General features: G+C 63.2%; 1 protein-coding gene across 8 annotated transcripts in view; it reads right to left on the reverse strand.

Moving 5' to 3' along the window:
* Window positions 1-20,998: 20,998 nt before the first annotated feature.
* Window positions 20,999-26,214, reverse strand: part of ANKRD11 (ankyrin repeat domain containing 11) — a 143,898-nt gene continuing 138,682 nt past the window's right edge. For all 8 annotated transcript variants that reach the window (XM_070062841.1, XM_070062836.1, XM_070062842.1 and 5 more), the window contains 4 exons: window positions 24,769-24,867; window positions 24,518-24,661; window positions 23,036-23,128; window positions 20,999-21,883 (listed from right to left, as the gene is read on the reverse strand). In XM_070062841.1, coding sequence (XP_069918942.1) covers window positions 21,698-21,883; window positions 23,036-23,128; window positions 24,518-24,661; window positions 24,769-24,867 — 522 coding nt within the window. In that variant the 3' untranslated portion in view covers window positions 20,999-21,697. The remainder of the gene's footprint in view (window positions 21,884-23,035; window positions 23,129-24,517; window positions 24,662-24,768; window positions 24,868-26,214) is intronic.

Raw genomic sequence — 26,214 nt, forward strand, 5'->3', positions numbered from 1 at the left:
GTAAGGAGTGGGAAATCTTCCCGCTGTGGTCAGGAGCGGGGAGTCCTCAATCTGTGGTGAGCGATAGCCAGTCCTCCAGCTCTGGTCAGGGATGGGCAGTCCTCCCGCTGTGGTCAGGGGTGGGGAGTCCTCCTGCTGTGGTCAGTGACGGGCAGTCCTCCCGCTATGGTCAGTGGACTGGAGTCCTCCAGCTGTGTTCATGGGTGGGGAGTCCTCGAGCTGTGTTCAGGTATGGGGAGTCCTCCCGCTGTGGTCAGGGGAAGTCCTCCAGCTCTGGTCAGTGATGGGCAGTCCTCCTGCTGTGGTCATGTGCCGGGAGTTCTCTAGCTCTGGTCAGGGATGGGGAGTCCTCCAGCTGTGGTCGGGGCGAGGAGTCCTCCAACTCTGGTCAGGGACAGGCAGTTCTCCAGCTCTGGTCAGGGACAGGGAGTCCTCCCGATGTGGTCAGGAGCGTGGAGTCTTCCTGCTGTGGTTAGTGGCGGGGAGTCCTCCAGCTTTGGCAAGGACGGGGAGTTCTTCAACACTGGTCAGGAGCGGGGAGTCCTCCCGATGTGGTCAAGCGTGGGGAGTCCTCCCAATGTGGTCATGGGTGGGCAGTCCTCCATTCCAGCTCATGGACGGGGAGTTCTCCAGCTCTGGTCAGGGACGGGATGTCCTCCAACTGTGGTCATGAGCGAGCAGTCCTCGAGCTGTGGTCAGCAGCGTGGACTCCTCCAGTTCTGGTCAGAGACGGGGAGTCTTCCAGCTGTGGTCAGGGATGGGGCATCCTCGAGCTGTGGTAAGGTACAGGGAGTCCTCCCACTGTGGTCAGGGGAAGTCCTCCAGCTCTGGTCAGGGGCGGGGAATACTCCTACTGTGGTCAGGGACAGGGAGTCTGCCCACTGTGGTCAGGGACAGCAAGTCCTCCCACTGTGTTCATGGGTGGGGAGTCCTCCAGCTCTGGTCAGGAGTGGGGAGTTCTCCAGCTCTGGTCAGGAGTGGGGAGTCTTCCCACTGTAGTCAGGGGCAGGCAGTCCTCCTGCGGTGGTCAGGGGTGGGTAGTCCTCCAACTCTGGTCAGCGACAGGCAGTCCTCAGCTGTGGTCAGGGATGGGCAATCCTCCCACTGTGGTCAGGGACGGCAGTCCTCCAGCTCTGGTCAGGGGCGAGGTGTCCTCCCACTGTGGTCAGGAGCATGAAGTTCTCTTACTGTGGTCAGGGGAGTGGAGTCCTCTAGCTTTGGCAAGGATGGAGAGTCCTCCAGCTCCAGTCAGGAGCGGGGAGTCCTGCTGCTGTAGTACTGGCAGGCAGTCCTCCATATGTGGTCAGGGGTGGAGAGTCCTCCCGCTGTAGTACTGGCAGGCAGTCCTCCAGATGTGGTCAGGGGTGGAGAGTCCTCCCGCTGTAGTCACTGGCAGGCAGTCCTCCTGCTGTGCTCAGGAGCGTGGAGTCCTCCAGCTTTGGCAAGGATGGGGAGTCCTCCAGCTCCAGTCAGGAGCGGGGAGTCCTCCCGCTGTGGTCACTGGAAGGCCATCCTCCAGATGTGGTCAAGGGTGGGCAGTCCTCCAGTTGTGGTCAAGGACAGGCAGTCCTCCAGCTTGGTCATGGGCGGGGGGTCCTCAGGCTCTATCATGGAGGGGATTCCTCCCACTGTGGTCAGGGACGGGCAGTCCTCCCGCTGTGATCAGGGAAAGGCAGTCCTTCCGCTGTGGTCAGGGGTGGGGAATCTTCCAGCTCTGGTCAGGGATGGGCAGTCCTCGAGCTGTGGTCAGCGACAGGCAATCCTCGAGCTGCGGTCAAGGGCAGGGAGTTCTCCAGCTGTGGTCAGGGTGGGGAGTCCTCCCACTGTAGTCACTGGCAAGCAGTCTTCCCTCTGTGTTCAGGAGTGTGGAGTCCTGCTGTGGTCAGTGGCGTGGAGTCCTCCAGCTTGGCAAGGATGGGGAGTCCTCCTGCTGTGGTCAGGGACGGGGAGTCCTCCCGCTGTGGTCACTGGAAGGCAGTCCTCCAGATGTGGTCAGGGGCAGGGAGTCCTCCAGATGTGGTCAGGGGCGGGGAGTCCTCCAGCTCTGGTCAGGAGCAGGGAGTCCTCCAGCTCTGGTCAGGAGCAGGGAGTCCTCCAGCTCTGATCATGAGGGGATTCCTCCCACTGTGGTCACGGGTGGGCAGTCCTCCCACTGATGTCATGGGCAGCCAGTCCCAGAGCTGAGGTCAGGGGCAGCCAGTCCTATAGCTGAGGTCAGGTGTGGGGAGTCCTCCAGCTCTGGACAGGAGCAGGGAGTTCTCCAGCTCTGGTCAGGGACAGGGAGTCCTCCAGCTGTGGTCAGGGCCAGGCAGTCCTCGCGCTGTGGTCATGGGCAGGCAGTCCGCGAGCTGTGGTCAGGGAAGGGCAGTCCTCGAGCTGTGGTCAGGGATGGGCAGTTGTCCAGCTCTGGTCAGGGGCAGGGAGTCCTCCCGCTGTGGTCAGAGGCAGGGAGTCTTCCCACTGTGGCCAGGAGTGGGGAGTATTCTCGCCTTGGTCAGGGGCGGGCAGTCCACCTGTTGTGGTCAGGGACGGGCAGTCCTCCTGCTGTGGTCAGGGAAAGGGAGTCATCCTGCTGTGGTCAAGGGAAGTCCTCCAGCTATGGTCAGGGGTGGGGAGTCCTTGAGCTGTGTTCATGGGCAGGGAGTCCGTGAGCTGTGTTCATGGGCGGGGAGTCCTCCAGCTCTGGTCAGGGGTATGGAGTCCTCTAGCTGTGGTCTGGGGCAGGGAGTACTCCCCCTGTGGTCAGGAGCGGGGAGTCCTCCCGCCTTGGTCAGGGGCTGGAAGACCTTCCTCTGTGGTCAGGGATGGGGAGTCCTCCAACTGTGGCCATGGGCGGGCAGTCCTTGGGCTGTGGTCAGCGGTGGGGACTCCTCTAGTTCTGGTCAGGGACGGGCAGTCTTCCTGCTGTGGTCAGGGACGGGGCATCCTCGAGCTGTGGTCAGGGACGGCGAGTCCTCCCGCTGTGTTCATGGGTGGGGAGTCCTCCAGCTCTGGTCAGTGATGGGGAGTTCTCCAGCTCTGGTCAGGAGCGGGGAGTCCTCTAGCTCTGATCATGAGGGGATTCCTCCCACTGTGGTCACAGGCAGGCAGTCCTCCCACTGTAGTCATGGGCAGCCACTCCTCGAGCTGTGGTCAGGGACTGTTAGTTCTCCAGTTCTGGTCAGGTACAGGGAGTCCTCCCGCTGTGGTCAAGGGCAGGCAGTCCTCCAGCTGTGGTCAGGGACAGGCAGTCCTCCCGCTGTGGTCAGGGGCAGGGAGTCCTCCAGCTCTGATCATGGAGGGGTTTCCTCCAACTGTGGTCAGGGATGGGCAGTCCTGCTGTGGTCAGGGGTGGGCAATCCTCAAACTGTGGTCATGAGCGAGCAGTCCTCGAGCTGTGGTCAGGGGCGGGGATTCCTCCAGCTGTGGTCAGGGACAGGCAGTCCTCCCGCTGTGGTCAGTGACGGGCAATCCTCCCGCTATGGTCAGTGGCGGGGAGTCCTCCCGCTGTGGTCAGGGGTGGGGAGTCCTCGGGCTGTGGTCAGGAGCGTGGAGTCCTCCTGTTGTGGTCAGGGGTGCGGAGTCCTCCAGCTTTGGCAAGGACGGGGAGTCCTCCAGCTCTGGTCAGGGACGGGGAGTCCTCCAGCTGTGTTCAGGGAAGGGGAGTCTTCCCACTGTGGTCAGGGACCCGGAGTCGAGCTGTGTTCAGGTATGGGGAGTCCTCCCACTGTGGTCAGGGGAAGTTCTCCAGCTCTGGTCAGGGCCAGGCAGTCCTTGCGATGTGGTCGTGGGCAGGCAGTCCTCGAGCTGTGGTCAGGAACGGGCAGTCCTCCAGCTCTGGTAAGGGGCAGGGAGTCCTCCAGCTGTGGTCAGGGGCAGGGAGTCTTCCCGCTGTGGTCAGGAGTGGGGAGTATTCCAGCTCTGGTCAGGGGTGGGGAGTCCTCCCATTGTGGTCAGGGAAGGCAGTCCTCCGAATGCGGTCAGGGATGGGCAGTCCTCCTGCTGTGGTCAGGGAAAGGGAGTCATCCCACTGTGGTCAAGGGAAGTCCCCCAGCTCTAGTCAGGGTCGGGGAGTCCTCCAACTCTGGTCAGGGTTGGGCAGTCCTCCCGCTGTGGTCAGGAGCAGGGAGTCCTCAAACTGTGGTCAGGGACGGGGAGTCCTCCTGCTGTGGTCAGGGGTGGGCAGTCCTCCCGCTATGGTCAGTGGTGAGGAGTCCTACAGCTGTGGTCAGGGACGGGCAGTCCTCGAGCTGTGGTCAACGATGGCAGTCCTCCCGCTGTGGTCAGCGGTGGGGAGTCCTCCCGAGGTGGTCAAGAGTGGGGAGTCCTCCAGCTGTGGTCAGGGGCGGGGAGTCTTCCCGCTGTGGTCAGGGATGGGCATTCAGACAGCTGTGGTCATGGGCGGGCAGTCCTCCAGCTGTGGTCAGGGATGGGAAGTCCTCGAGCCGTGGTCAGGGATGGGGACTGCTCCCGCTGTGGTCAGGGGAAGTCCTTCAGCTCTGGTCAGGGACGGGCAGTCCTGCAGCTCTCGTCAGGAGTGGGGAGTCCTCCAGCTCTGATCAGGGAGGGCATTCCTCCCACTGTAGTTAGAGCCAGGCAGTCCTCGCACTGTGGTGATGGGCAGGCAGTCTGTGAGCTGTGGTCACGGACGGGGAGTCCTCCAGTTCTGGTCAAGGACAGGGAATCCTCCAGCTATGGTCAACAGTGGGGAGTCTTCCTGCTGTGGTCAGGGACGGGGTGTCCTCGAGCTGTGGTCAGGGATGGGGAGTCCTTGAGCTGTGGTCAGGGGCGGGGAGTCTGCCGCTGTGGTCAGGGGCGGGGAGTCCTCCAGCTGTGGTCAGGGGCGGGGAGTCCTCCCCCTGTGGTCAGGGATGGGTCCTCCCCCTGTTTTCAGGGGTGGGGAGTCCTCCCGCTGTGGTCCGTGGCGGGGAGTCCATCCACTGAGGTCAGTGGCAGGGAGTCCTCTAGTTGTGGTCAGGGGTGGGTAGTCCTCCAGCTCTGGTCAGGGGTGGGGAGTTTTCCAGCTTTGGCAAGGATGGGGAGTCCTCCAGCTCTGGTCAGGGACGGGGAGTCCTCCAGCTCTGGTCAGGCATGAGGAGTCCTCCCGCTGTGGTCAGTGGCAGGGATTCCTCCAGCTGTGGTCAGGCACGAGGAGTCCTCCCGCTGTGGTCAGGGATGGGCACTCCTCCCACTGTGGTCAAGCGTGGGGAGTCCTCCCAGTCTTGTCAGGAGTGGGGAGTCCTCCCGTTGTGTTAATGGGCGTGGAGTCCTATCATTGTGTTCATGGGCGGGGAGTCCTCCAGCTGTGGTCAGGGGCAGGGAGTCTTCCCTCTGTGGTCAGGGGCGGGGAGTCTTCCCTCTGTGGTCAGGGGCGGGGAGTCCTCCAGTTGTGGTCCGGGACTGGGAGTCCAGCAGCTGAGGTCAGGGGCAGTGAGCCCTCCCGCTGTGGTCAGGGGTTGGAAGTCCTCCCGCTGTGGTCGGGGTGGGCAGTCTTCCCGCTGTGGTCAGAGGAAGGTAGTCCTCCCACTGCGGTCATGGATGGGGAGTCCTCCCACTGTGGTCAGGGACCCGGAGTCCTCAAGCTGTGTTCAGGTATGGGGAGTCCTCCCACTGTGGTCAGGGGAAGTACTCCTGCTGTGGTCAGGGATGGGCAGTCTTCCAGCTCTGGTCAGGGGTGGGGAGTCCTCCAGCTTTGGTCAGGGGCGGGCAGTCCTCCAGCTTTGGTCAGGGATGGGCAGTCTTCCAGCTCTGGCCAGGGACGGGCAGTCTTCCAGCTCTGGCCAGGGGCGGGGAGTTCTCCAACTGTAGTCAGGGGTGGGGAGTCCTCCAGCTCTGGTCCAGCATGGGCAGTCCTCCAGCTCTGTTCAGGGATGGGCAGTCCTCCAGCTGTGGTCAGGTGCGGGGAGTCCTCCCACTGTGGTCAGGGGAAGTTCTCCCGTTATGGCCAGGGACAGGCAGTTCTCCCGTTGTTCAGGGGCGGGGAATCCTCCAGCTCTGGTCAGGGACGGGCAGTCCTCCAGCTCTGATCAGGGAGGGGATTCTTCCCACTGTGGTCAGGGCCAGGCAGTCCTTGCACTGTGGTCATGGGCAGGCAGTCCGTGAGCTGTGTTCATGGGCGGGGAGTCCTCCTGCTGTGTTCATGGGCAGGGAGTCCTCCAGCTCTGGTCAAGGGCATGGAGTCCTCTAGCTGTGGTCTGGGGCAGGGAGTACTCCCCCTGTGGTCAGGAGCGGGGAGTCCTCCCGCCTTGGTCAGGGGCTGGAAGACCTTCCGCTGTGGTCAGGGATGGGGAGTCCTCCAACTGTGGTCATGGGCGGGCAGTCCTTGGGCTGTGGTCAGCGGCAGGGACTCCTCTAGTTCTGGTCAGGGACGGGCAGTCTTCCTGCTGTGGTCAGGGACGGGGCATCCTCGAGCTGTGGTAAGGTGCGGGGAGTCCTCCCGCTGTGGTCAGGGACGGCGAGTCCTCCCGCTGTGTTCATGGGTGGGGAGTCCTCCAGCTCTGGTCAGTGATGGGGAGTTCTCCAGCTCTGGTCAGGAGTGGGGAGTCTTCCCGCTGTAGTCAGGGGCAGGCAGTCCTCCTGCTGAGGTCAGGGGCGGGTAGTCCTCCAACTCTGGTCAGGGACGGGCAGTCCTCCCGCTGTGGTCAGGGGCGAGGAGTCCTCCAACTCTGGTCAGGGGTGCGGAGTCCTCCAGCTTTGGCAAGGATGGGGAGTCCTCCCGCTGTGGTCAGGAGCGGGGAGTCCTCCCGCTGTATCACGGCAGGGAGTCCTCAAGCTGTGGTCAGGGGTGGGGAGTTCTCCAGCTCTGGTCAGGAGCGGGGAGTTCTCTAGCTCTGATCATGAGGGGATTCCTCCCACTGTGGTCACAGGCAGGCAGTCCTCCCACTGTGGTCATGGGCAGCCACTCCTCGAGCTGTGGTCAGGGACTGTTAGTTCTCCAGTTCTGGTCAGGTACAGGGAGTCCTCCCGCTGTGGTCAAGGGCAGGCAGTCCTCCAGCTGTGGTCAGGGACAGGTAGTCCTCCAGCTTCGGTCAGGGACAGGCAGTCCTCCCGCTGTGGTCAGGGGCAGGGAGTCCTCCAGCTCTGATCATGGAGGGGTTTCCTCCAACTGTGGTCAGGGATGGGCAGTCCTGCTGTGGTCAGGGGTGGGCAATCCTCAATAGCGGTCATGAGCGAGCAGTCCTCGAGCTGTGGTCAGGGGTGGGGATTCCTTCAGCTGTGGTCAGGGACAGGCAGTCCTCCCGCTGTGGTCAGTGATGGGCAATCCTCCCGCTATGGTCAGTGGCGGGGAGTCCTCCCGCTCTGGTCAGGGGTGGGGAGTCCTCCGGCTGTGGTCAGGAGCGTGGAGTCCTCCTGTTGTGATCAGGGGCGCAGAGTCCTCCAGCTCTGGTCAGGGACGGGGAGTCCTCCAGCTGTTTTCAGGGAAGGGGAGTCTTCCCACTGTGGTCAGGGACCCGGAGTCTTGAGCTGTATTCAGGTATGGGGAGTCCTCCCACTGTGGTCAGGGGAAGTTCTCCAGCTCTGGTCAGGGCCAGCAGTCCTTGCGCTGTGGTCATAGGCAGGCGGTCCTCCTGCTGTGGTCAGGGACGGTCAGTCCTCCAGCTCTAGTAAGGGGTAGGGAGTTCTCCCGCTGTGGTCAGGAGTGGGGAGTATTCCAGCTCTGGTCAGGGGTGGGGAGTCATCCCATTGTGGTCAGGGAAGGCAGTCCTCCCAATGCGGTCAGGGATGGGCAGTCTTCCTGCTGTGGTCAGGGGCTGGGAGTCGTCCCGAGGTGGTCAAGAGTGGGGAATCCTCCAGCTGTGGTCAGGGATGGGAAGTCCTCAATCCATGGTCAGGGATGGGGACTGCTCCCTTGTGGTCAGGGGAAGTCCTCCAGCTCTGGTCAGGGACGGGCAGTCCTTTATTCCAGCTCATGGACGGAGAGTCCTTCAGCTCTGGTCAGGGACGGGCAGTCCTGCAGCTCTCGTCAGGAGTGGGGAGTCCTCCAGCTCTGATCAGGGAGGGCATTCCTCCCACTGTAGTTAGAGCCAGGCAGTCCTTGCACTGTGGTCATGTGCAGGCAGTCTGTGAGCTGTGGTCATGGACGGGGAGTCCTCGAGCTGTGGTCAGGGACGGGGAGTCCTCCAGTTCTGGTCAATGACAGGGAATCCTCCAGCTATGGTCAACAGTGGGGAGTCTTCCCGCTGTGGTCAGGGGTGGGGAGTCCTTGAGCTGTGGTCAGGGGCAGGGAGTCCTCCCCATGTGGTCAGGGGCGTGCAGTCCTCCCCCTGTGGTCAGGGATGGGCTGTACTCCCCCTGTGGTCAGGGGTGGGGAGTCCTCCTGCTGTGGTCCATGGCGGGGAGTCCATCCACTGAGGTCAGTGGCAGGGAGTCCTCTAGCTGTGGTCAGGGGTGGGTAGTCCTCCAGCTCTAGTCAGGGGTGGGGAGTTCCCCAGCTCTGGTCATGGCCGGTGAGTCCTCCCGCTGTGGTCAGTGGCGGGGAGTCCTCCCGCTGTGGTCAGGAGCAGGGAGTCCTCAAACTGTGGTCAGGGATGGGGAGTCCTCCCACTGTGGTCAGATGGGCACTCCTCTCACTGTGGTCAAGAGTGGGGAGTCCTCCTGGTCTTGTCAGGAGCAGGGAGTCCTCCCACTGTGGTCATGGGTGGGGAGTCCTCCAGCTGTGGTAAGAGGCGGGGAGTCCTCGCATTGTGTTCATGGGTGGGGAGTCCTCCAGTTCTGATCAGCGGTGGGGAGTCCTCCAGCTGTGGTCAGGGGGAGGGAGTCTTCCCTCTGTGGTCAGGGGCAGCGAGTCCTCCCACTGTGGTCAGGGGTGGGAAGTCCTCCCGCTGTGGTCGGGGTGGGCAGTCTTCCCGCTGTGGTCAGAGGAAGGTAGTTCTCCCACTGTGGTCATGGGTGGGGAGTCCTCCCACTGTGGTCAGGGACCCGGAGTCCTCAAGCTGTGTTCAGGTATGGGGAGTCCTCCCACTGTGGTCAGGGGAAGTACTGCTGTGGTCAGGGATGGGCAGTCTTCCAGCTCTGGTCAGGGGTGGGGAGTCCTCCAGCTTTGGTCAGGGGCGGGCAGTCCTCCAGCTTTGGTCAGGGACGGGCAGTCTTCCAGCTCTGGCCAGGGGCGGGGAGTTCTCCAACTGTGGTCAGGGTGGGGAGTCCTCCAGCTCTGGTCCAGCATGGGCAGTCCTCCAGCTCTGTTCAGGGATGGGCAGTCCTCCAGCTGTGGTCAGGTGCGGGGAGTCCTCCCGCTGTGGTCAGGGGAAGTCCTCCCGTTATGGCCAGGGACAGGCAGTTCTCCCGTTGTTCAGGGGCGGGGAATCCTCCAGCTCTGGTCAGGGACGGGCAGTCCTCCAGCTCTGATCAGGGAGTGGATTCCTCCCACTGTGGTCAGGGCCAGGCAGTCCTCGCACTGTGGTCATGGGCAGGCAGTCTGTGAGCTGTGTTCTTGGGCGGGGAGTCCTCCTGCTGTGTTTTGGGCAGGGAGTCCTCCAGCTGTGTTCATGGGCGGGGAGTCCTCCAGCTCTGGTCAAGGGCATGGAGTCCTCTAGCTGTGGTCTGGGGCAGGGAGTACTCCCCCTGTGGTCAGGAGCGGGGAGTCCTCCCGCCTTGGTCAGGGGCTGGAAGACCTTCCGCTGTGGTCAGGGATGGGGAGTCCTCCAACTGTGGTCATGGGCGGGCAGTCCTTGGGCTGTGGTCAGCGGCAGGGACTCTTCTAGTTCTGGTCAGGGACGGGCAGTCTTCCTGCTGTGGTCAGGGACGGGGCATCCTCGAGCTGTGGTAAGGTGCGGGGAGTCCTCCCGCTGTGGTCAGGGACGGCGAGTCCTCCCGCTGTGTTCATGGGTGGGGAGTCCTCCAGCTCTGGTCAGTGATGGGGAGTTCTCCAGCTCTGGTCAGGAGTGGGGAGTCTTCCCGCTGTAGTCAGGGGCAGGCAGTCCTCCTGCTGAGGTCAGGGGCGGGTAGTCCTCCAACTCTGGTCAGGGACGGGCAGTCCTCCCGCTGTGGTCAGGGGCGAGGAGTCCTCCTACTTTGGTCAGGGGTGCAGAGTCCTCCAGCTTTGGCAAGGATGGGGAGTCCTCCCGCTGTGGTCAGTGATGGGGAGTTCTCCAGCTCTGGTCAGGAGTGGGGAGTCCTCTAGCTCTGATCATGAGGGGATTCCTCCCACTGTGGTCACAGGCAGGCAGTCCCCCCACTGTGGTCATGGGCAGCCACTCCTCGAGCTGTGGTCAGGGACTGTGAGTCCTCCAGTTCTGGTCAGGTACAGGGAGTCCTCCCGCTGTGGTCAAGGGCAGGCAGTCCTCCAGCTGTGGTCAGGGACAGGTAGTCCTCCAGCTTCGGTCAGGGACAGGCAGTCCTCCCGCTGTGGTCAGGGGCAGGGAGTCCTCCAGCTCTGATCATGGAGGGGTTTCCTCCAACTGTGGTCAGGGATGGGCAGTCCTGCTGTGGTCAGGGGTGGGCAATCCTCAATAGTGGTCATGAGCGAGCAGTCCTCGAGCTGTGGTCAGGGGTGGGGATTCCTTCAGCTGTGGTCAGGGACAGGCAGTCCTCCCGCTGTGGTCAGTGATGGGCAATCCTCCCGCTATGGTCAGTGGTGGGGAGTCCTCCCGCTGTGTCAGGGGTGGGGAGTCTTCCGGCTGTGGTCAGGGGCAGGGAGTCCTCTGGCTGTGGTCAGGAGCGTGGAGTCCTCCTGTTGTGGTCAGGGGTGTGGAGTCCTCCAGCTTTGGCAAGGACGGGGAGTCCTCCAGCTCTGGTCAGGGATGGGGAGTCCTCCAGCTGTGTTCAGGGAAGAGGAGTCTTCCCACTGTGGTCAGGGACCTGGAGTCTCAAGCTGTGTTCAGGTATGGGGAGTCCTCCCACTGTGGTCAGGGGAAGTTCTCCAGCTCTGGTCAGGGCCAGGCAGTCCTTGCGCTGTGGTCATGGTCTGGCAGTCCTCGAGCTGTGGTCAGGAACGGGCAGTCCTCCAGCTCTGGTAAGGGGCAGGGAGTCCTCCCGCTGTGGTCAGGGGCAGGGAGTCTTCCCGCTGTGGTCAGGAGTGGGGAGTATTCCAGCTCTGGTCAGGGGTGGGGAGTCATCCCATTGTGGTCAGGGAAGGCAGTCCTCCTAATGCGGTCAGGGAAAGGGAGTCATCCCACTGTGGTCAAGGGAAGTCCTCCAGCTCTAGTCTGGGTCGGGGAGTCCTCCAGCTCGGGTAAGGAGCGGGGAATCCTCCCTCTGTGGTCAGGAGCAGGGAGTCCTCAAACTGTGGTCAGGGACTGGGAGTCCTCCTGCTGTGGTCAGGGGTGGGGAATCCTCCGGCTGTGGTCAGGGGTGGGGAGTCCTCCCGCTATGGTCAATGGTGAGGAGTCCTCCAGCTGTGGTCAGGAACGGGCATTCAGACAGCTGTGGTCAGGGACGGGCAGTCCTCCAGCCGTGGTGTGCGATGGCCAGTCCTCCTGCTGTGGTCAGGGGTGGGGAGTCTTCCCGCTGTGTTCATGGGCGTGCAGTCCTCCAGCTGTGGTAAGAGGCGCGGAGTCCTCGCGTTGCGTTCACGGATGGGGAGTCCTCCAGTTCTGATCAGCGGTAGGGAGTCCTCCAGCTGAGGTCAGGGGCAGCGAGTCCTCCTGCTGTGGACAGGGGTGGGAAGTCCTCCCGCTGTGGTTGGGGTGGGCAGTATTCCCGCTGTGGTCAGAGGAAGGTAGTCCTCCCACTGCTGTCATGGGTGGGGAGTCCTCACACTATGGTCAGGGGAAGAATCCTCAAGCTGTGGTCAGGTGCTGGGAGTCCTCCCGCTGTGGTCAGGGGAAGACCTCCCGTTATGGCCAGGGACAGGCAGTTCTCCAGTTGTTCAGGGGCGGGGAATCCTCCAGCAGTGGTCAGGGGTGGGAAGTCCTCCCTCTGTGGTCAGAGATGGGCTGTCCTCCCCCTGTGGTCAGGAGTGGCGAGTCCTCCTGCTGTGGCCCGTGGCGGGGAGTCCATCCACTGAGGTCAGTGGCAGGGAGTCCTCTAGCTGTGGTCAGGAGCTTGGAATCCTCCTGTTGTGGTCGGGCGCGGAGTCCTCCAGCTTTGGCAAGGACGGGGAGTCCTCCAGCTCTGGTCAGGGACGGGGAGTCCTCCAGCTGTGTTCAGGGAAGGGGAGTCTTCCCACTGTGGTCAGGGACCCAGAGTCTCGAGCTGTGTTCAGGTATGGGGAGTCCTCCCACTGTGGTCAGGGGAAGTTCTCCAGCTCTGGTCAGGGCCAGGCAGTCCTTGCGCTGTGGTCATGGGCAGGCAGTCCTCGAGCTGTGGTCAGGAGTGGGGAGTATTCCAGCTCTGGTCAGGGGCGGGGAGTCATCCCATTGTGGTCAGGGAAGGCAGTCCTCCCAATGCGGTCAGGGATGGGCAGTCCTCCTAATGCGGTCAGGGAAAGGGAGTCATCCCGCTGTGGTCAAGGGAAGTCCTCCAGCTCTAGTCAGGGTCGGGGAGTCCTCCAGCTCTGGTAAGGAGTGGGGAATCCTCCCGCTGTGGTCAGGAGCGGGGAGTCCTCAAACTGTGGTCAGGGTCGGGGAGTCCTCCAGCTCTGGTCAGGAGCGGGGAGTCCTCAAACTGTGGTCAGGGGTGGGTAGTCCTGCAGCTCTGGTCAGGGGTGGGGAGTTCTCCAGCTTTGGCAAGGATGGGGAGTCCTCCAGCTCTGGTCAGGGACGGTGAGTCCTCCAGCTGTGTTCAGGAGCGGGGAGTCCTCAAACTGTGGTCAGGGACGGGGAGTCCTCCCACTGTGGTCAGGGATGGGCACTCCTCCCACTGTGGTCAAGAGTGGGGAGTCCTCCCAGTCTTGTCAGGAGCGGGGGGTCCTCCCGCTGTGGTCAGGGGTGGGGAGTCCTCCCGCTGTGTTCATGTGAGTGGAGTCTCCCAGCTGTGGTAAGAGGCGGGGAGTCCTTGCGTTGTGTTCATGGGCAGGGAGTCCTCCAGTTCTGATCAGCGGTGGGGAGTCCTCCTGCTGTGGTCAGGGGTGGGAAGTCCTCCCGCTGTGGGTGGGGTGGGCAATCTTCCCACTGTGGTCAGAGGTAGGTAGTCCTCCCACTGCTGTCATGGGTGGGGAGTCCTCCCACTGTGGTCAGGGACCCGGAATCCTCAAGCTGTGTTCAGGGATGGGGACTGCTCCCACTGTGGTCAGGGGAAGTACTCCTGCTGTGGTCAGGGGTGGGAAGTCCTCCCGTTATGGCCAGGGACAGGCAGTTCTCCCGTTGTTCAGGGGCGGGCAGTCCTCCAGCTCTGATCAGGGATGGGCATTCAGACAGCTGTGGTCATGGGCGGGCAGTCCTCCAGCTGTGGTCAGGGATGGGAAGTCCTCGAGCCGTGGTCAGGGATGGGGACTGCTCCCGCTGTGGTCAGGGGAAGTCCTTCAGCTCTGGTCAGGGACGGGCAGTCCTGCAGCTCTCGTCAGGTGTGGGGAGTCCTCCAGCTCTGATCAGGGAGGGCATTCCTCCCACTGTAGTTAGAGCCAGGCAGTCCTCGCACTGTGGTGATGGGCAGGCAGTCTGTGAGCTGTGGTCATGGACGGGGAGTCCTCGAGCTGTGGTCAGGGACGGGGAGTCCTCCAGTTCTGGTCATGGACATGGAATCCTCCAGCTATGGTCAACAGTGGGGAGTCTTCCTGCTGTGGTCAGGGATGGGGTGTCCTCGAGCTGTGGTCAGGGACGGGGTGTCCTCGAGCTGTGGTCAGGGACGGGGTGTCCTCGAGCTGTGGTCAGGGGCGGGGAGTCCTCCAGCTGTGGTCAGGGGCGGGCAGTGCTCCCCCTGTGGTCAGAGATGGGCTGTCCTCCCCCTGTGGTCAGGGGTGGGGAATCCTCCTGCTGTGGTCCGTGGCGGGGAGTCCATACACTGAGGTTAGTGGCAGGGAGTCCTTTAGCTGTGGTCAGGGGTGGGTAGTCCTCCAGCTCTGGTCAGGAGTGGGGAGTCCTCCAGCTCTCATCAGGGAAGGGGAGTACTCCAGCTCTTGTTAGGGGCGGGTAGTCCTTCAGCTCTGATCAGGGAGGGGATTCCTCCCACTGTGGTCAGGCGTGGGCAGTCCTCCCGCTGTGGTCATGGGCAGGCAGTCCATGAGCTGTGTTCATGGGACGGGGAGTCCTCGAGTTGTGGTAATGTATGGGGAGTCCTCCAGTTCTGGTCAGGGAAGGTGAGTCCTCCAGCTCTGAACAGGGAGGAGATTCCTCCCACTGTGGTCAGGGGTGGGCAGTCCGTCAGCTCTGGTCAGGGACAGGGAGTCCTTGAGCTGTGGTCAGGGACGGGGAATCCTCCTGCTGTGGTCAGGGAAAGTCCTCCAGCTCTGGACAGGGGCAAGGAGTCCTTCCACTGTGGTAAGGGGCAGGGAGTCCTCCCACTGTGGTCAGGGGTGGGGAATCCTCCAGCTCTGGTCAGGGACGGGCAGTTGTCTTACTTTGGTCAGGGACGTGGAGTCTTCCCACTGTGATCAGGGTTGGGTCATTGGTGGGGCTGTGGTCATTGGTGGGGAGTCCTCCCGCTGTGGTCAGTGGTGGACAGACCTCCCGCTGTGGTCAGGGGTGGGGAGTCCTTCTGCTGACATCAGTAGTGGGGAGTCCTCCAGCTGTTGTCAGAGGTGGGGAGTCCTCCGTCTGTGGTCAGGGGTGGGGAGGCCTCCCGCTGTAGTCAGGGATGGGCAGTCCTCTAGCTGAGGTCAGGAGCGGGGAGTCCTCCCGCTGTGGTCAGGGGCTGGGAGTCCTCCAGCTCTGGTCAGGGACGGGCAGTCCTCCAGCTCTGGTCAGGGGCGGGGAGTCCTCCAGCTCTGCTCAGGGTTGAGGAGTCCTCCCGCTGTGTCAGGGGCAGGGGGTCCTCCCTCTGTGGTCAGGGGCAGGCAGTCCTTCAGCTCTCATCAGGGACGGGGAATCCTCCGCTTTGGGCAGTTTCGGGCAGTCCTCTAACTCTGGTCAGGGGCGGGCAGTCTTCCCCCTCTGATCATTGGTGGGCAGTCCTCCAGCTCTGCCCCAGCATTCTGGCCTTTCGGGGCGTCCTCACGTTCAGGTGGGCGGCCAGACGAGGCCTCGTGCCGGCGTCCACGGGGTTGTGACGGGGAGTGCCGGATTCCCGGTCACTCGGGTGGCGGTACTGAGTCAAGAGCACTGAGCAGTACTAGCAGTGCTGAGTCTGCACTCCACACACGCGTGCTGGGTTTCCGTGTATTTGTGACTGGTTTTTCAAATGTAGCACCCATTTTTTTCTTTTTAAAAGATGTATTTATTTAATTGAAAGGCAGAAGCAAAGAGAGAGAGAGAGAGCTTCTCTCTGCTGGTTTACTCCCCAAATGGCTGCAATGGCCAGGGTGGGCCAGGTCAAAGCCAGGAGCCCGGAGCTTCTGGGTCTCCCACGCGGGTGCAGGGCCCAAGAACTTGAGCCATCCTCCACTGCCTTCCTGGGCCCCAGCAGGGAGCTGGATGGGAAGTGGAGCAGCCGGGATGGAACCGGTGCCCATAGGAGATGCCGTCATCGCAGGCAGTGGCTTGATCTGCTACGCCACAGTGCTGGCCCCCTTTTTTAAAAAGATTGATTTACTGTGAAAGTCAGACAGTCATCAGCTGGTTCACGCCCCAGATGGCCACAACAGCCAGCACCGGGCCAGGTCGAAGCCAGGAAGCAGGGGCTTCGTCCGGGTCTGCCACCTGCATGGCAGGGGCCCCGGCGCCTGGGCCGTCTCCTGCTGTTTCTCCAGGTGCATTAGCAGGGAGCTGGATCGGAAGTGGAGCAGCCACGGCACGCAGCGTGCCCACGTGGGATGCCAGTGTCGCATTGGTGGCTTCACGTGCCACGCGGCGGCACCGGCCCCTGGGCGTTTCCTTCCTCGAGTTCCTTGACCTCTCACCCCAAGGTCAAGGCGGTTCCTCCTGCTGTCTCTGAGGCCCTTTCACCAATGGCCTTAGCGTGGCCGTGTGGACCACCGTGGTGGTGTTCGCTGTGTCCTGCCGTGAGGACATCACCTCTCGGCTTTCACAGTGTCTTGGGGCTGGGCGTTGTGTGTAGGGGCAGACATGGCTTGGGGTGCCCACGTCCTGTTTCGGGGTGCCTGGGGTTGAGTCCTGGATCGGCTCCTGACTCCAGCTTCCTGCTAACGCAGGTCCTGGGCTGTCCAGGAGGGAGAGCCAGATGCATTGTCCCCACCATGCCCAGCACCGGGGCAGAGGGCCATGAATGGAAGACAGTGGCTCACCCCGAGTGCCAGCAGAGGGGTGAGGTGTTGCCCAGCCCTGGGTCCGAGGGGAGGGGTCCCCACGGTGCCGGTGATCTCGGGGAGAAGCCCTGAGCCTTGGCTCGCCGGGGGCGCGGCTTGCACTGGCTTCCGTGCCGCAGTATTCCCACTGTTCCGGGTTGGCTGACGCTTCTGTCGCGTGATGTGAGGTCCCTTCCCCCGCCGTGTGCACGTGGGCGTCAGGCTGCTCGGGCTGTCCCAGGACAGGTGCCGCCTGCCCGCGCTGTGCGGGACAGTGGCCTCTCGTGTCTGTGGCTTGGGTGTCGGAGGCACGGGCCCCTCCCCTCGGGCGCACCCAGGGAGCCCTGGGGCTGGCCCGGCTCCAGGCGGCCGTTACGAGGAACGTCAGTGTCTGCAGCTGTTGCGTCTTCCTGCTGTATTCAACCACTTACCAGTACGCAGCGTTCTTTCTCTTGTAAAGACAACTTTTAAAATTTGAGGAGCGGATAGTACAGAGACAGGAGGCGCCCGTCTGCTGGTTCACTCCGCAGGTGCTGACAACAGCCAGGGCTAAGCCGGGCTGGGCCAGGCCGGAGCCAGCTCCATCCGCGCGGCGGGCACAGACCCGGTTAGCTGGGCCGTCGCCGCTGCCTCCCGGCACGCTCGTCAGCAGGAGCCGGGAGCCGGGAGCCCCGGGGGAAACCCGGCCCCGTGTGGGATGCAGCGCCTCGGGCAGCTCCGCTTCCGGTCCAGCGTCCTGCCGGGAACCTGGGAGGCAGCAGAAGGTGGCACAAGCGCTTGAACTCCTGCCCCTCACGCGGGAGGCCTGCACGGAGTCGCGGGCACCTGGCTTCGACTTGCGGGTGCCACACGTGACCTGATGCCTGGTCCGGGCCTCGCTCCCCACCCACCCCCCAGACCCGGGGTCCTGACCTCGCCTTACGGCTCCTGCTCTCCTCTGTGCTGCTTCTCGCCCAGGGTCTCCTGGGGAGAACGCCGGCCCCCTCTCCTGGGCGTGGAGGAGGGGCAGGCGTCTGCCCAGCAGAGGGCCTCCGTGGGCGGGGCCGCTGCTCTGCCTTTGGACCGCACGCGGTCCTGGCCTCCATCGGGTCCTCACGCGGCTGTCTCCAGGGAGCTGAGTCCTGTGGTTGCGGGTTTCCGTCTTGTCGCGTTTGTTACTGAGCTCCGTGACACCTGGCAGATCTGCGTGGCATCAGCTGCCGCTCCCGATTCCTGTGAGGGTTGAAGCTGAGGCGCCACTTACTGCACCCGGAGGCTTTTTTAAGTTATAGACAGAGGGAGAGACAGGTCTTCCATCCGCTGGTTCCCTCCTCAAATGGCCAGTGGCCGGAGCTGAGCCCATCTGAGCCCAGGAGCTTCCTCTGACGCTCCCACATGGGTGCAGGGGCCCGAGCACTTGGGTCATCTTCCACGGCTTTCTCAGGCCCCTGGATCAGAAACGGAGCAGCCAGGACTTGAACCGGTGCCCATATGGGATGCTGGTGCCACAGCTGAAGGCTTAACCTGCTAGGCCGCAGTGCTGGCCCTGCACCCAGGACCTTGTCCCGGCGGGAATCAGGATGCCAGTTACAGCCCGGCTGCCTCAGATCACAGAGCTTTGTTGTTGTTGTTGTTGTTTATTTAAAAGAGCAACAGAGAGGGGTTGGTTTGGGAGTGGGGAAGAGAGAGCTTCCATCCCCTGGGTCACTCCTCAAATGGGTGCCACAGCCAGGTCAGGACCAGGCCCATGCCAGGAGCCAGAAGTCCATCTGGGTCTCCCCCGAGCGTGGCAGGGTCTCCTACATGGGCCATCCTCCAGTGTCTCCCAGGAGCTGGATGGGAAACAGGGCTGCCGCGGGCTCCAGCCCAGGGTGTGGCGTCCCAGGTGGGGCCTTAGTTCTGTGGGGGCTCATGAAGGCTTTGTGCTGTTGCCGTGAGCTGTCCTGCGTGTGCCCTCCGTGGTCAGTCTGGGGTCCGGGTGGCCGGGGTCTCACTGTTCGCAGTTTTTAAAAATTTACTTCATGATCGTGGGAGGATAGACCTGTCCCCTGGGTCACTCCCCCAGTGCCCACCGGGGCTGAGCCAGGCGGAAGCTGGGATCTCATGCCAGATCTCCCATGTGGGTGGCAGCCTCCACTGTTGACCCAGGGCACACATTAGCAGGGAGCTGCAGCCAGGATGGGGCACAGCTGCTGTCAGGGAGGCGAGCGTTTTCAGCACGAGGTTAAACGCCTGTCCACGTCCTGGGGGGTCTCTGCATTGCCGGCCGGGCCCCGGGGCTGGGCTGTGCGTGGGAACAGGCAAAGGCCCAAATGTGCCCTTCAGGGAAGTAGAGGACCGAGCGCGGCCCAAGTGATGCTTCCCCACAGCCCGGCCCGTGCAGCCGGCGGGCGCCCTGCAGGCGTTTCCGCTTCCGCACGGAGCCCCCAAGCTCAGAGGTCACGGCCGCTGGTGCTGCCCTCTGCCTCCGGCACGCTTCCCAACACCAGGCACTGTCTGTTTTCTCTGGCGATTTCTTATTGCTCCCCCCACCCCCAGCCGCCAGGATTTCCGACTCCCCACTGCGGTTGGGGGACACCCTTGGCACCCTCCGATGGTCTTCTGTGGAGAAAGCTACTGATGGCTGAGGTCCTTCATCCCCTCTGCCCGTCTCTGCCTGAGACGGGGAGGAGGGAGGTGGCAGCGGGAGCCAGGAGCGGTGCAGGTCTCGCACCAGTGCGGCAGCGTGGACACGGCGCCGTCACCTTGTAGCTGTGTAGGGCTCTGCTGGGTCTTTGTCCCACGGCTCCTGCCTTACGGCTCTGTTGCTCTTTTGGTGTGCAGTGGGTACCTTCTAGTACTCCGCTGAAGTTCACAGGGTTCTTACTGTGTTTTGAATTATTTTTAAACCCCTTGACCCAAATCCACTGCCGCCATCAGTGGCTGTCAGCACTGCTTCCTGTTTAGAATCAGAACTGCAAGCACACAGCCTCTCTGCGGTCCTAGGCATGTCCCTGGCCAGGGCTGTCAAGTCCGTCTCGCTGGTCCCCAAGGGTCTGTGGGCGGGGTCTCCTGCCTTCAAGGCTGCCCCTGGCACCTAAGTAGGGGTCAGCGTCCATGCTCCCGGGGGCTCCTGAGCCTCTGGGACATGGGTCAGGGGCTTTCATCCCATTTGGGTGCCTGAAAGAACCAATCTTCCATCTAGTGGTCCATTTCCCAACACCCACAAACAGCTGGGCTGGACCAGGCCCAAGCCAGGGGCTGGAACTCTACCCAGGCCTCCCCTGGGGGCAGCAGGGCACAAGCACTCGGGCCATCCAGGAGGCTGGGTGGGAGGCCCGAGTGCCCAGGGATGGCCCGAGTGCTCAGGATTCAGGCTGTCACCCCCATCTGTGATGCAGGCTTCCCAAGTGGGGCTCAACCCGCTGCACCAGTCGGGACCCTGTTTAAGAGATTTTATTTTTTTATTTAGAGAGAGGGAGGGAGGGATAGGGAGGTCTTCCATCCACTGGTTCACCCATCGTGGGATGTCGGCATTGCAGGTGGCAGCTTAACCTGCTACGCCACAGCACCAGCCCTGCCACTAAATTCTTCAGCCACGATTTGCTGGTTCTTTGAACGTAATTAATTGGTCTTACAGTTTCCACTTCTGGGCTTCAGCAGAAACGTAACCTGCTGGTGGCTTTCCTGCTGCGGGCCAGTGTTTTCTGGAAAACCAGACGCTGTACACGGAGCCTCGCTTTGTGGTGCCTGTTGGGGACGGCACCATGCACGCCGAGGGCGTCTGCCAGTGCCACTTTCCCGGCAGCACCTGCATGCTTTGTTTTTTTTTTTTTTTTTTTTGACAGGCAGAGTGGACAGTGAGAGAGAGAGAGACAGAGAGAAAGGTCTTCCTTTGCCGTTGGTTCACCCTCCAATGGCTGCCGCGGCCGGCGCGCTGCGGCAGGCGCACCGCGCTGATCCGATGGCAGGAGCCAGGAGCCAGGTGCTTTTCCTGGTCTCCCATGGGGTGCAGGGCCCAAGCACCTGGGCCATCCTCCACTGCACTCCCTGGCCACAGCAGAGGGCTGGCCTGGAAGAGGGGCAACCGGGACAGAATCCGGCGCCCTGACCGGGACTAGAACCCGGTGTGCCGGCGCCGCTAGGCGGAGGATTAGCCTAGTGAGCTGCGGCGCCGGCCACCTGCATGCTTTGTCTTGGTGCTGCCCTCAACCCTGGCTTTGTGTCCCCTGCGCGGGGGGAGCCCCGTGAGGCTGACGTGGCCCGGGGCACGACAGACGCACCCTGCGATGGCGAGGTTGGAGAGCATCCCGACTGCTCCACGGAGTGCTCCCCCCTCCTCGGGCCCCTCCTCCCCGAGCGCAGGCCCTGGAAGCGAGGTGGCTTCGTGAGGGAGCCAGGCTCAGCAGAACGGCAGGTTGGAGTGCTGGTCCGAGCCGCCTTGCTGTCCCAGGGAGGCCAGCGCCGGCTGGGCGGGCCAGGTGAGCCAGAGCGAGGCCCTCTGTGACTCCGGGCAGGCAGAGGTTGGCCCCTGAGGGTTCTGTGGCCTCACCCCGAGGCCCTGGGCTGTGTGGCGCAGGCCTCACGAGCGTGGTTGGGGCTTCGCGTTCTAAGCTGTGGACCCCCAGCCTGGGCAGGGCCAGGCAGTTCTGAGAAGTCTGTGGTTTAGAAAACTCGAGGGTCCCACAACGTACCAGCGGGCGGCGGCTCAGCAAGGGAGCCCTGCTCCATGTGCACTGTGACCCGGGGGAACCTGGGAGCCCTGCAGACTCCCCTCCCCAACCCCCCTTCTTGGAGGCCCCTGAGGCCACATCCCCCCCAAGGGGGTGCAGCGGGACAGGAGGAGGGAAAGGAAAGGAGGTGCCAGGGGAGCAAGACGTGGCCATGCCTCTCTGGAGGGCAGCGTGATGTACAAAGAGCATTTTAATTAATTTATTTCTGTCTTTACACGTAACTGAGTGATGTTACATAAGTTATTTACAACTGTGCAGTGATGTGTTGCAAAATAAATTATCTAGAAGGCAGCAAAAGTACATTGTGAATGTATATAAAACTGTACAGCGTTACGGATACACTTTTTATATGATTATTGGCTCTGTAGTGTTTCAAGTTATGTTCTCAGAAAGAGAAACAAAATGCCCAAGATTAAAGGAAAAAAATATACAAACCACGTGGATTTGACTCCATTAAAAACACTATGGGAGAGTCCCGGCTCCGTGTCCCAGCGTCCTCAGCCTGCCCTGAGGCCTGGTGGTGTCCTCCTGCCCCCACCCCGACCTGGAGGTCTCTGGAGAGCTGGACCCCTCCGTCCAACTGAACCGATCAGAGTGGACAGGAAGTCCAGGACACGCTGCTCTGCCCCTCTTGCCTCTGCAGCGGGCGGGACAGGGCCCGAAGCCCGGTCCGCCGTGGGCGCCGCGGCGCCATCTCCTGCCTGGGCTGGTGAGGCCGCCTCCTCCCGCATAGCTGGTATAAGGAGATGGGGCCTGCCTCCTGGCCTCAGGGCCAGTCTGGACGGGGCAGAGGCCATGGCCGAGGTGGTCTCTCCCTCCCCTGCCGGGCTTGTCAGCAGCACTGGGCAGACACACGCAGCTCCCGTGGGCGTCACGCTGGCAGCAGCACGAAGTCGTCATTGACGTCGACCATGGGCACGTAGAAGGAGGGCACCTCGTTCACACACAGGGACTTGTGCCCGGCGGGGTCCAGCTCCTGCACCTTCAGCTGCCACTCCATCCGCTGCACGGCGTTCAGGGCGGCGGCCTCGTGCTGCTGGCGCATCAGCAGGCACGTCTGTGGGACACAGGGCGGGGAGGTGGGCAGGGCAAGACCCCAGGCTGTCCACCCCCATGCTGGTTGCAGGGGGCAGGGACCAGCCCTGAGCCCATCGCCCCACACCCCTGCAAGGCTCAGGGGATGCCTGGGCCGTCTGTGGCAGCGCCTGCAAGGATCCCGGGTCCGGGCCAGGCCCTTCCACATCCTGGGCCGTGTACTTGGCAGTGGTGCCGGTCACCCACAAGCCTGGATCTAGCGTGCCGCCCACAGCCTGCCCCGAGGGCTCTGCCTGCTGCGGTGACCCGAGAGGCAGCTCTGTCTCCTCACTCGTGGGCAGTGGCCTCGTGTCAATCTCCTTTCTAGGAGAAGTGCACGTGGCAGGCTGAACAGGGAAATCTAACTGCCCAGGACGAGGTCCAGCTGGGCAGGGTGATGGGTGGGAGGGTCCCTACTGGTCTTCCAGAAACGACCGCGCTTGGCCGCGGGGTGTGGGCTGCGTCTCCACAGCGTCTCGCAGGTCTGTGAACCCTCAGGAGGGGCCCGCAGCTTCCAGTGAATGCCGCGGCGGGGGAGGCGGTGCGGTGGTGGTGCAGACGCCGGCACCTGCCAGTGCAGGCTCCCCAGCACTGCAGGGAACTCGAGCTGCCCGCCCGCTCGGCCGAGCTGGGGGCCTGGGGAGGGGCTCACTGGGCATCCGGCTTGGCCGCTTCCTCTCCCCACCGACTGCTGCTGTGCGCACTGGTTGTTCCTCTGCTCACTTCTAGGAGTTCTTGTATCCTACAACACCGCGTCCCCAACGCGGTGTGCACACTCCTCCGTGCATTGATTTATAAAGCCCTTGTGGCCAGGCGGGTGCAGACCCGGCTCAAGGAGACCCCAGCTCCGGGGCCACACTACCCTGTCCACAGGCTCTGCCACATCTGAGCTGGGCGGAGGCGGCTGTGGCTGAGGGGCTGGGGTGCGACCTTGGCGGGATGCCAGGCTCTGCTCACCACTGGGGGGGGACGTGTGGGTGCGACCCCAGGGGGGTGCGAGGCTCTGCCCTTACTTGCTCATCTACCTCCGACCCTGCCAGGTCGGCTGCCCTGGCCAGCACTTCTGAGTGGTGGGGTGTGTGTGCTGTGACCCTGAGGGGGCTCAGCCGGTCAGGGGCGGCTCCTCGGCACTGACCTTCATGCGGTCGTACTTGTCATCCACGTCCTGCAGCCAGGAGATGAACTGGCGGGCGTTGAAGCGGTCCCGCACCGACTTGTTCTCGTCCCCCTGTGGGAACCAGAAACACAGGTGTGGGGATGGGACTGCTGGCTCATTCAGGAGCCAAGAGGCACGAGCCGTGCCCGCGCCCAAACGCTTCCACAGAAGAGCCGTGGAGGGGCAGGGCCTTGCTTTCTGTTCCAGATGTGTTGACGTTTGAACGACAGAGCAAAGGGGAGAGTGAGCTCTTCCATCGCCAGTCACTCCCCAAATGCCCGCAACAGCCAGGGCCGGGCCAGGCCGGAGCCAGGAGCCAGAACTCCATCTGGGTCTCCCCCGTGGGTGGCAGAGGCTCGGGCACTTGAACCCTCACCTGCTGCTTCCCAGGCGCGTGACGAGCAGGGGGCCGGAGCACTGCTCCCCACAGGACGCGGTGGCCCAGGTGAGCCCAGGCCCCTGCTTGTGCGTGTGTATGACACGCGTGTCCTGGGAGAAGTGAAGCAAGGTGCCCTGCACTCTGCCTCCACCTTCTCCAGGACCTGCAAAGCCGGCAGCGGCTCAGCTCACAGCGACCAAGTTTTCAGAGAGGCGGAGGTGGTGACCGAGGGTCCTGTGCAGCCTCCTGGCTGTCCTCACCTGCGTGGAGCGCTCTGGGCTTGGTAAATGGGGAAGCGAGCCTTGGAGGAGAAGAGAAGGGCTGCGCCCACCTGACTGGGTGGCTCCTGAGCGCTGGGAAGGACCGTGGTACAGGAGCGCCCTCTGCTGGCTGAGTGTCAGGAGGACAGCTAAGCCAGAAATTCTGCTCTGTGCTTGCCAAGCGGGGAGTCTCAACCAATCAAAGATGTGTTGGGTGTTGAATGCGTTAAAAAAGTTGTTAAAACTCACTAAACCACTGGGTGTCACCACATGGCAAGGCCCTGGGCGGTGCTCGGGCTCCCCAGGGCTGGGGAGGGGTCCTCGGGGGCATCTGCCGAGGGACTTGGCCCCAAGGTCTCAACAGCAAGGAGGGACGCGTCTCAGGCAAGTCGGCGCTGGGCACAGGGAGGGCAGGGCCCACTCGGCACACGCCTGGTCTGACCTGTGAGCACGGGCATGTCACAAGTCCCCGTTCTAGAAGACTGCCAAGGCCAGCAGCCACAGTGTGTGGCCAGGAGGTAGGCAGGGGCCACCGCATGTTTAGGCAGAGAGGAAGGAGGTGCAGGCTCAGGCCAGCACTGAGGGGGCAGGGGCTGCCTGGACCATTCCAGGGAGCAGCCTCAGCCTGGGGGGCGGGGGCCGTGTCCCCTTGGCTCCAACCCTACTTGAATAGAAGATGCTGTCAGCAATGGTACCCTCATGTGTTTCAGCAAAGACTGGACCCGGAGGCCCAGCCCTGGGCCTGAGGCCCTGCTCTCGTCCACCTGCTGCGGCTGACCGAGGCGGGGCAGCCCGCGGGCCGTGGGGGGGGGGGGGCCTGACCTGGCTCTCCAGAGGCATGTTGTAGACCTCCGAGTCCAGCAGCATGGTGCAGGCGCTGAACGGGACTGCCTGGTTGGCGATGGTCCTGGCGGCCCGGCAGTGCACCCGCAGGATCTCCTGCTCACAGGACACGATCAGCTTCTCCTGGAGGCGGAGGCGGAGGCGGAGGCGCTGGTGAGCACCACACGCGCCTGCTCCCCCCGCATCCCGCGCCCGTGGGTGCGCAGCTGCCCAGCCCCCGAGCCCCGTACCCGCTCGATGCTGTGCTGCAGACGCAGCTTCCCCCGCACCGCCTCCTGCTGCTTGAACAGCTCCTTCAGGGGCTCTGCCAGGGAGGGAGGGGGCGCGATCTGCAGGCACAAGGGGCGGGGAGAGGTCAACAAGGCTTCAGTTCACACGGGTCCTGGTCCAGCGAGCCCCGGCCACCTTGAGACGTTCTTCCGTCACCAAGAAAGAGCACCCTGGATGCTGGGCACCAGAGAGCCACCCTGGCCCCAGCCCCAGTCGTCGCGACCCTCCGTGCACGTTGAAAGCAGACCGAGAGTGGGCGTGAGTGCCCGGCAGCGAGGCATGGGGGGCTGGCGCTTCACCTGTGGTGGGAGCCACGTGCCCCAAACCAACCACTAAACTGACCAGGGCATGGCCAAGCAAAACAGCCACCGAGGGCAGGAGCTGCCCAGGCTCCCCTGGAAGCGACGCTGTGAGGCCGAATGCCTGGGAAGGGCAGGGGTGACGCAGTCCAGGTGGGTGTCCGGGGTGGGCCCTCGGTGCTGTAGCTCCACACACCGCGCGTGGACGAGCACAGGTGTTGTCAGCAAGAACCAGGTCCCGTGCTCAGAGAGAGAAGACTCAAGGCCAGGGCAGGCCAGCTGAGCAGAGACCAGGCCTGCGTGGGGTCTGGCGCTCGAGCAGACCCACAGTCAGCTGCTGCATGGATGCCAATGCCCATCTTGGGCAGCAGGGCAGGCTGTCCTGACAGCACAACTCCAGCAGATACCGCGCGCGCGGCAGGGCCCACAGAGGAGGCTGAGTGAGGAGGGCGGAGGCCTAAGGAGAGGTGCCGCCGTGGACAGCTGTGCTCCCGGTCAACCCCACATCCCACCCAGGACTCCTCCAAGCTGCGCCCTCACTGCTGTGGTGGACGCCTGACCCACACCCACACACCTGCATAGACGCCCACACCTGGGCTCCTGCTCTGAATCTCATCTTGGCTTACAGCCAAACTGGCTGGGTCCCCCACCTCACGCAAGGCCTGGCCCACCATATGCTCTCTGCCTCTGGCCCAGGGCCGAGTGTGCCAACCAGGCGTGGCCTTGCTCTACCCTGGACAGAGCCCAAGCCCTGGAGCTGCTACCGCGGCCTTGCACCCAGAGGGAGTACCACAGCCTTGTGGAACCAGCACCCTGGGCCGGCTTGCTCTGAGGACCTGGCTCAGGCCCCGGATGGAGGGGGTCCTGGGTGTCCTGCCTGCCGGGGGGTGCTGTCACTGGGAAGGGAAGCTGGGTGGGTTGGAGCCAGCACCTGACACACTGAGCATGCTCCTTGCAGCCTGGGGCCCCCCAGGCCTGGCTGTGCCCCGCACAACAGCAGGTCTCAGCTCTCAGTCCCCAGAGGACGTGGCTTCCCTAACTTGTCCACTCAGCAGCCGTGTGGCTGGGAGCTGCACACCCAAGAGCCGGCTTTTGCTCAAGAGGTGA

Source organism: Oryctolagus cuniculus, chromosome 18 (assembly GCF_964237555.1).
Source record: "Oryctolagus cuniculus chromosome 18, mOryCun1.1, whole genome shotgun sequence".
NCBI classification, from domain to species: Eukaryota; Metazoa; Chordata; class Mammalia; order Lagomorpha; family Leporidae; genus Oryctolagus; species Oryctolagus cuniculus.